The 10,108-nt window shown below is 35.3% G+C and overlaps 1 protein-coding gene across 1 annotated transcript in view; it reads left to right on the top strand.

Moving 5' to 3' along the window:
- VPS13B (vacuolar protein sorting 13 homolog B) overlaps nt 1-10,108 on the top strand; it is a 915,321-nt gene that overhangs the window by 671,493 nt on the left and 233,720 nt on the right. Inside the window, exon 34 of the mRNA XM_032760928.2 lies at nt 1,446-1,605. Coding sequence (XP_032616819.1) covers nt 1,446-1,605 — 160 coding nt within the window. The remainder of the gene's footprint in view (nt 1-1,445; nt 1,606-10,108) is intronic.

Raw genomic sequence — 10,108 nt, forward strand, 5'->3', positions numbered from 1 at the left:
CCTGACAAAAACAAGAAATGGGGAAAGGATTCCCTATTTAATAAATGGTGCTGGGAAAACTGGCTAGCCATATGTAGAAAGCTGAAATTGGATCCCTTCCTTACACCTTATACAAAAATTAGTTCAAGATGGATTGCATTTCTTTTAGAGCAGAGCTGCTAGCAATAAATACTGTTTTCCTTCATGTGCGAGTACCTTTTTTTTTTTCTTTCATTCCTAAAAGGTATTTTTGCTGGATGTAAAATTCTGGGTTGACATGTCTTCTAACACTTTAGAGATAGTATTTCATGTTCTTCTGTCCCCTGTGGTTTCTGATGAGGAATCCACGTTCATTCCAATTACTGTTTCCATATTTGTAATGTGTTGTTTTTCTCTAGCTGTTTTCAAGACACCTGCTTATCTTTAGTTTTCTATAGGTTGATTATTGTGTGTCTGGACTTGGTTTCTTTGATTCTATCCTGTGTGGGTTTCTCTGATCTTCTTAAGTGTAAATTTATGGGTATATTGTTTTGGTTTTGTTTACCAAATTTGAGAACGTTTGGCCCTTATTTCTTCAAATAGTCTTTCTGCACCAATCTCTTTCTCTTCTCCTTTTGGAATTCAAGTGTTAAGCTTTTTAATATTGTCCTACAAATCTCTAAGACTCTCATTTTTTCCCCACTCTTCAGATTGGATAATTTCTATTAAATTTTTCACTTCTAAAATTTCCATTTGGTTCTTTTTTGTGGTTCCTATTTATCTGTTAAGAACTTATATTTCAATTCATTTCAGGTGTGTTTACCTTTACCTCATGAAATACAGTTGTAACAGCTGCTTGAAGTCTTAAATGCCTGTGTCACTGCCACCACTGTAACACTCCCCTCTATACACACACACACGCACACACACATACAGACAGACACACACACACACATTGGATATTGGGTCCACCCTCAGGGCAAAGCCAGGAGAGAGAGAGAAAAAGAAAAAGAAAAAGAAACAAGATTTCCCCTACACTCTTGAAACCACAGGGGCCTTAATTTCCAGACAATATTCCTGTTGGAGCTTTGGATATGTCCTTACCTCCACTGTGCACAACAATATAGGGCTCACTCTCGAGTCAAACTTATAAAAGAAGACACCAAACAACATGAACTGGGAAATTCATCACCACGTAGGTTATAGCCACAAGTTGGACTTTCCTCTCCAATCTGCGTGGGTCTGATTTACTTTTCAGAATTCTCAGGTATTTATTTGCTTTTTATGTCCTTTACAAGGTTTTTAATTGTAAGCAGCATGAGAGTTAGGCTGCAGTGAGGTTATTCCAGTGTGGGCTGGCACCAGAAATCCTGCCATTTAAAAATAATAATAATGTTTTCTAGTCCATTAGCCAGGACTTGGTTTTCTGGGAAACTTAATAGGGAATTTCCTCTAAAAGTGATACTTTTATATCTTTACGTCTTTAGCACAGATCAGCTACATATATCCTAATCAGTAATTACTGCTCCCAAGGAGTTGTCAGCATTAACTTGATTCTTCCCGTGTCACCAATAAGCACACACTCAGAGGGCAGCAATGGTGTTCTCTCTCTGCATTCCTTAGGGCTTTCATATATTATCAAATCAAGTTAGAAGGGGACAATGCTGTGAGATTCATTGCCCTTCTTGTCAACCTGCCTTCCCCAGCACATGTGACTGATATATACAATTTTAAAATATATATGTATAGTTAAATATATGTGTATACTCTGTAGTAATGTCCCTTATCCATAGGGAACATGTTCCAAGATCCCCAGTGGGGCCTCAAATTGTGGATAGTACTGACCCTTATATGTACTGTTTTTTCCTACACATACATACCTATGATAAAGTTTGATTTATACATTTGGCACAGTGAGAGATTGACAACAATAATAAATAACAAAATAATACAATTGCAACAATATGCTGTAATAAAAGTTATGTGAATGTGGTCTCTCTTTCTGTCTCAAAATATATTTTCAGACCATAGGTAATTGCAGGTAACTGAAACCACGGATAAGGGCAGGGGATTACTGTATAAAATTGGCCCTCAGTATTCGTGGGTTCCACATCTGTGGATTCAACCAATCATAGATCAGAAGTATTCGAAACAAAATTGCATCTTTACAAGACATGTACAGACTTTTTTTCTTATTATCCTCTAAACAATACAGCATAACAACTATTTACATAGCACTTATATTGTATTAGGTATTATAAGTATTCTAGAGATGATTTAAAGTATACAGTAGGATACAAATAGGCTATAATGCAAATACCAGGTCATTTTATATCAGAGACTGGGATATCTGTGGAGTGTGGTATCCACAGGAGGTCTTGGAACCAGTCCGCTGTGAACAACAAGGGATGACTTTAAACATATATATTTAAAAACCTATTTGAGATACTCCCCAGGATAAATAAGTGGAATCTATACCTATATCTAAATCTGTTTTACAAAGCTAAAGCAAAATTAAAGTTATGATTATTACTTATAATTTTGAAAGTCCTATTAATAGAGTATAATTCATGTTCTGCATAATTTACTGATCCTAAATTATGCTGACTGTATCTTTAAGCTATATATAGCAATATGCTTTTCATCCTTAATTTAAAAATAGGTTATTTAAAAACTAAATTATCAACTTGAATTTTCTATGAATATTAAGATTAATAATCTACTTCAAATGATTTTCCAAGTAGTAAGTCTTTGAGTTAACTTCTTTTTAGAAATGTTAGACTAATGTGACAATGGGCTTTTCCATGCCTTTCCCACCTGGAGCAACCTCTAACAGAAATGAGATCTTCTGCCAGCACCTTTATACATAGCAGCTGTATTATTGGCAGTTCTCATTTAAATAAAGATGTATGTAGTTGTTTTTAACATAATCGTGTTAGTTGTGTTTATAAATATTTAAAAATTGGTATTTGTTTTGTTTAAGGTAATGGAGTCCAGATTTGAAATTGCCTCATGTCTTGACTATGCAGCCTAAGGCAGCCTCAAAAAGTCATTTTTCTTCTTGTTTGTTTGGGGCTTTTTTGTTTGTTTTTGAAGAAATGGCTGTGCCATCTGGTCAAATGTGAAGGGATTGAACAGTTCTGAGGGAATTTAACTAACTCCTTAGTGCAATATCTTGTTACCCATTAATGTGTGCTAGGACCTAACAAAGAAACCAACCGAAAACAGTTACTTCTGCCATCTTGCAACTTATGTACCTGATTGTAACTTTTCAAACATCAACTAGACTAAAATACAGAAGTTAAAGTTTATTTGAATGTATCATGCTGAAAAAGTAGGTCATAACACACTTCTGTGTAGGATACTAGGATACTGTAATGTTTAAGATAGGTTATCTAATATGGGACAATTTCTGCATTTTGAAGTTTTATAAATGCCAAAGGTCCAATGAAGAGTCAAACTTGAAATATGGAGTCCTATGAGACTCCTTAGACCTCTCGGTACTAAGTTTTAATCCTGATTCTACTCCTTACAGCTGTATGACCTTAGGCAAGTTATTTAATCTGTTTATGCCTCAGTTTCCTCGTCTATGATATGAGAATAATACTGGTAGCAGCCTCCTAGGGTTGCTTTTAGGATTAAACAATGTATGCGAAATTCTTAGCTAAGTGTATGGCACAAGGCTCAATGACTATTAATAAATATTGTTGCTTTTGTCATCATTGTTAATATCTTCAAGTGTTTTTTTAAAGTAGTGGTTGTAAATGGCAAAATAATGCACATCATTTCAATGTAATTCTAGCTATTGTGGTTTGAAAATTTTCAGTTACAGTAATTGAGGGTTTTTTTTTTATCCTTTCATGAATAGGACTGTAGAAATGTGCCAAAGACATTTGAGTAAACGAACAGTTGAAAAATCATAAAATGGCTTCTTACACCTCATAAATCATATCTTTATTTCATTTAGTTATTGTGACTTTAAGAAAAAGATTGAATTATATGCCTCTGTAGAATTAAAGGTTTTGTTAATATCCCTGGAAAGGCTTAGAATTAACCTGTGACTTTAATGTCATAATGATCACACTCTGAACATTTATCTGGAAATTTAGCTGCTGGGAACGTTGCTTGCTGGCTAATAATATGAAATAAAATTATTACTTTGACAGGAATTAGCAAGAAAGTAGATCTCTTAAATGAGAGGCATTCTAGTGTATCACTCAGAGAGAAAGGTGATGAGAAGGTTAAATAAGAAATGACCCAACCAGCTGAGGGAAATAATATTATATGAGGAAGGGTGTTAGAACAGAAATCAGAAATCTTGACTTTTAACCTTGGTTCTAATGCCAAAGCTCTTTCATGCAAACAGCTAAATTTCTTGGTGCTTTAGTTTTCTAATCTCTAAAGTGGTTTAATAATATCTGCTGTGAGTCAATTAATGGTTCAATCTGAGTTTCAAGTGAGGTGATATTTATGAAATTACGTGGAAATATGAAACATTATTCAAACATAAGTTGGGACTTCAGTGATTATTACTATTAAAAGGGAAGCTTTCATTTTTAGACATGAGGAAAAGATTAGTACCCTGGCCTTTGTGACTCCTATTGTAATCATCAACATTTACTTAAAACAAATGAAAATGGGGGGAATCATTTAAAGGCAGTGATTAGCTTTAATGTTACAAAATCCAACTTTGCTTAGAGCAGAAAAGAGGTTTACAGTTGGGATTAAGTTGATCTTCCTTGGATATGTGACTTCATTTTTTTTTTTTTTTTCCACTGAATAGCACCTTGTGCTTACTTGTGCTGAATTTTAATCAAATGTTGGCCACATTAGAATTTAATATGAAACAACCAAATTTTAATAAGAGATCAAGGACAACACAGAGCAGCACAGAAAATTAATTAAAAGGAATTAATTGAATAGATATTTCACATATTAGCTGCTGGTTAGCATCATTAAGTATAAAGAATACACTTCCTTCTAGCAAGATATGAAAGACTTGGTTCTGAAAGTAAGAGCAAGTGGACATTGATGGTCAAACATTCCAGCAGCCAATTTAATCCCTTCCTTTTCCTGTTACTATGGACTGCAGACCTGGGGTTTCAAACCAGGAAATCTCTTGCCCTTCCCATCACATCTTACGAGGTGCAGAGTAGGTGCAGAATCGCAGAGCATGTGAAATACTGCTTATAGAGTTAGCCAAAGGCCTGGATATTCACAGGGAGATGGTGGCACTTACCTTGCATCCAGAGCAATTTGGAACTGATTTTTGCTGTCCTGACATTGAATTATTATTATTATTATTTTGTTTATTTATTTATATATATTTTTTTGAGACAGAGTCTCACTCTGTCACCCAGGCTGGAGTGCAGTGGCACGATCTCGGCTCACTGCAAACTCTGCCTCCCAGGTTCACACCATTCTCCTGCCTCAGCCTCCCTAGTAGCTGGGACTACAGGCGCCCACCACCACACCCGGCGAATTTTTTGTATTTTTAGTAGAGACGGGGTTTCACTGTGTTAGCCAGGATAATCTCGACCTCCTGACCTTGTGATCCGCCCACCTCGGCCTCCCAAAGTGCTGGGATTACAGGCGTGAGCCACCACGCCTGGCCGACATTGAATTATTATGATGTTTAATGGATCTAGGTTCCTTCACAATTTAACTTGCAGGCTTTATAGAGGCTTCATGGACTACTTTTGCTTTTGTGGCTACATTAGAACAAATTAGCCATTTAAACTATAGATCAAAAAGTATATGTAGAAAATATATTTTCTCTAAGTAAGTATAGAAAAATGTATGAAACTCAGTAAGCTTGTAGCTTGCCTTTTACATGTGCAGTGGTCAAGAGGTGACTGTTCTGATAGTGACCTCTTATTGCAGAGGATTACACTTGAAGCCTCTGAGCATAGCCAAAACCAATCACAACTTTGGCCTCTGACAGAGGCTGCTTGGGAGCTTTAATAACATCAGTTTCATAGATAGCCACAAATAAATGTATCATACTACAAATAAATGTAGCATGATAGAAATTTCCAAAATGCTGTCCTTTAAATTCTCTGTAAGTTCTATTAAGAAACACCTTTATTTGTTCTTGGCTGGGGATAAAAGGATTAAGCCAAAAAAAAAAGCTGTCTAGGAACAACTTGTCTCAATGAATTGAGACACAGGAAGGGAGAGTAAGGAATCTGTAAGCACTCACCTGCTACCCTAACTCCTCTTTAGTTGTTTCCTCCTACCCTACTCTAGCTAGCTGCTTGATCATCCTTAAAACAGAAAGCTCTTTGAAATAGAAGTTCTGATGTTTTAAAATAGTTTAAATTATTTTAAAGTCTCATTTCAGTCCCTTCTTTGAATAGAAGTTGCTACACGCAGACACCTTTGGAAAAGGAATCAGCACCCTAACTTCTAGTTTAGAAAATGGAAAGCAGTCTATTTTGGCTTGCAGATTATTTACTTCCTTGATACAACACTGAATACATAATGAAGTCCAATTACACTGGATACTTCTAAGTGCTATCCACCAGAGACAAAGAGTTTTGATACTTTTTACAATATGAATAAAGAGCACTGAATCTTAAAAAGCCAAGTGTCATAAAAATCTGTTTATTTCAAAGTAAAATATCTATTATAAAGAGGACCAGAGTGAGACTTTTAGACCAACATCATTTTCCTCTTTATTCTCCCTTCTCTTCTTCTTTGTGTCCATAAACTGCTGTTGTGTTAAGTGCTCTCTTGGCTCTGGTAGGTGCTGCTCTTTCGCATTTCACTGGTGGGAAGGCATAGGGAATCCTGAGGAGGTGGGTTAGGATTGTAGATGGAATCAGTGGGCCCAGTTAGTGATTTGAAGTGACAGCCAGTCTTTGCCTGCTTCCTAGGCTTCCAAACTAAGGTGTCTCCATCCTTCCCATCCTCTGTCCCAACTGGCCTTGTCAGATGCTTTTCCTCACTGTACTATCTCCTTCCTGCTTTCAGGTACTGTTAGGTTCCAAGCATAAAAGGTTAAAAAGAAGAAGAAAAGAAGTGAGTTCAATTTCGGAGTTTCATTTTGCGTTGACTGCACTGAATCATGTTGTATTTTACACAATTCAAGTAGTAACCAAAGACATACTTAACTCTATGAATGTTTGCTAAGGGTTAAAAGAAATAGTGAGCAGCACTTCAAAAGACCACTTTTATCAGATTTACTGGAAGCCCTGCCAAACAATTAAGTGAAATGAAGGGTTTTTTCTGAAGAAGAGCAAATCTACAAACAAAAAGAATGCAATCTTAATCAAGTCTTCATGAAAGTCTTGATTCATCTGGGAACTGAGTTGGGGCTTTCTGAATCTTCTCTTTAGGTATTCCTTATGACATAATATGATGAGATTTGGAGCAGCGGATTGGGATTTTTTGGTTCTGTTTTTCTTTGAGACCTGGTCAACCCAGAAGAAAAACAATTATTACAGCTTTGTCAATACAAATGCCTTATGAAAGTGAAATCGAACTCACTCTGAACCAAATTTGTGGCTGTGGACAGTTTGTCATTTATTCTGACACATTTCCTACCTTCTGTTACTCCTCTTAAGAGAAGACTTTCTCCTGTTTCTTTGGCTTAGGGACAGCAGCGTAGATGTGCTCATCAACATCAGCAGGAATTTATTATTTTTGAGAGATTCCTATGACTTGAATAAATCCAGAAGAGGTCTGAAAGAGCTTCCAGTATGAAATAGTTATCTGTTTGTCACTCCATTTATATTATATTCATAGGGTCCTTTAATCTTAGTTTATCTGGTACATTCCCCAGTGTGTTGACCCTGAAGAATGTGTAATATGAATCCTATATTGTAGACCTGATGATGGAATTAAGGAGAAGTTAAATTGAGGACCGGACAGGAAGACTAGGAGTCATGCCCCTCATTTTCTAGCCATTAGAGCATAAGGGACTAAAGGGTGACTTTCGAACTTGAGCCGTTTCTCTGGGATTCTGACACACCGTTCTGCCACTACAGCTGCTTTCAGAGTTTCATTTTGAGCTGGCTGCACTGAGTCATGTTATGTTTTGTATGATTTAAATGATAAACAAAGACATACTTACGTCTATCGATGTTAATGACTACAGGCATATCCGAAGTAGAGAGTTTAGCAAAAACTGGGAAAAGAGCCACCAGCCGTGTCCTGCATTCAATTTTCATTAACCATGCAACCTGTATTTTTCTGGATGTTCCTAATTTCAGTTATTCTGTTTTATCAACTCTGTAAATTCAGGCATACTTTAAAAACCAGCTATATTAATATTTTGTTGGGAAATAGTCATTTTGGATTGCTTGGATGGATTTCCTAGACTTTTACAGTAGCTTTAATTTCTAATTTCTCTTGTGCTTTCTACTATGCCAGTTGGTTTACTGTGTCTCCTATTAAGTCATCTCCCCCTGTAATTGCCCAGAGTAGACTCCTAAGCTTGGTGCCAGATGGTCAGGTCCTCTAACTTGTGCCAAAAGAGAGGCAACTGCACAAAACGCACTTCACTTACCTTGAAAACTCTTATCTACATTATCAGACTTTGCTATTCCCCCAGTTTATACCTTGAGAGGAGGGCATCAAATACCCACTGAAGTATTTTTTCTTTTTCCCTTTAATTTTTATAAATGCTTGATAAATAGTGCTATTTTGTCTTTAAGTCCTGAATAACGTATAAGTCAGCATATGTTTAGGATCATCCTAGAGATGATCATTCAGCAGTACTTTAAAAATGTGTGTGCGTGCGTGTGTGTGTGTGTGTGTGTGTGTATGCAGATAGATTTTTTACATTTGAATTTATTTAATCTGTGTCCTATTTCATTGTTTTATTCACTGATCAATATATTTTTAAGCTCTTCTCTTTTAGTATATGAGAGTGACACCATTCTCATCAGTAACATAGTATTCTATGCAGTATTTGTGGTGCATTCATAGTTTATTTTATATTTATCTATAGATAGATATTTAGTTTAAATTTTCCCAAATTGTTAATATTTCAAATGATGTTGCAGTCAACTTCTTTGGACATTTACTTATATATTCTTAAGTCTTTCTTTAAGGTACAGTACTGCAGATGGCCTTCCTGATTCCAAGGACATGTACATTTATAGTTTTGATAAACATTCATTGTCAGGCTTCTCTTCTCCTCATGCAAAAATACTGTATGTACACCCTTATCAACCATCCATGGGAGAATTTGTTTCTTCTCCTTCTCCCCCAATATAAGATATTGTCAATTTTTTTAATTTATGCTAATCTATGGATGAAAAATTGTATTTCTTGTTTTAATTTATATATCCCTGATTAAGAGTGAAGCTGAGCAGAGTTTTCCTATTTTTCATAAAGCAGTGCTCTCCAGGAGGATTCAACAGCTAAAGGTAAAATGAAAACCTTAAAAATGCCTTAAGAAACTATAGAAACATATGTAATTACCTAGGAATAAATTCATAAAGTAAAAGTTAACAGATTTTTTTTTTACCATATGTGTTTAAAAAAGTATGCATGCAAAAAGCATCAGGATACAGTTAAATGACTGCCTCTTCACATGAGGAAAGCTTTGCTAAATAAGGCAAACAAAACACTACTACTCAGAATATATAAGGAGCTCCTACAAATCAGTAAGAAAAAGAACTCAAGAGAAAAATATGTAAATAAATTCTTTGTAGATGAGGAATCCTGAATGGCGAATGAATGAAAATGCTTAACCTGTTTGCTTTTTTTCCCCTATTAACAATATAAAATAACTGTCTTACGTCAACCATGTAGATCTTCTTGATTCTCTTAAACAATTATACAGATTATTTATTTATTATTTTTGAAGAAATAACAGAAAAAGATCAGATATTTTTAATTTTAATTGTAAAAATTAAAAAGTAATTAAAACAGTAGTCATGACAAAGCTTTTACAGAGTAGTCATTAACCAAATTCTAGCTCCTTGATAGGCTAGAGACAATGTAAACAACCCCCAAATTTTTCACAGTGATTAAAAACCTTCAATATTACTAATTTACCCTTATGTCCGAATACATCGTGGTACTGACTTTAAAACAAGATGTTTGACTGTTTTCTCTTTTTTTTTTTTTTATTATACTTTAGGGTTTTAGGGTACATGTGCACAATGTGCAGGTTTGTTACATATGTATCCATGTG

This window comes from Hylobates moloch, unplaced genomic scaffold (genome assembly GCF_009828535.3).
Source record: "Hylobates moloch isolate HMO894 unplaced genomic scaffold, HMol_V3 SCAFFOLD_9, whole genome shotgun sequence".
NCBI lineage: Eukaryota > Metazoa > Chordata > Mammalia > Primates > Hylobatidae > Hylobates > Hylobates moloch.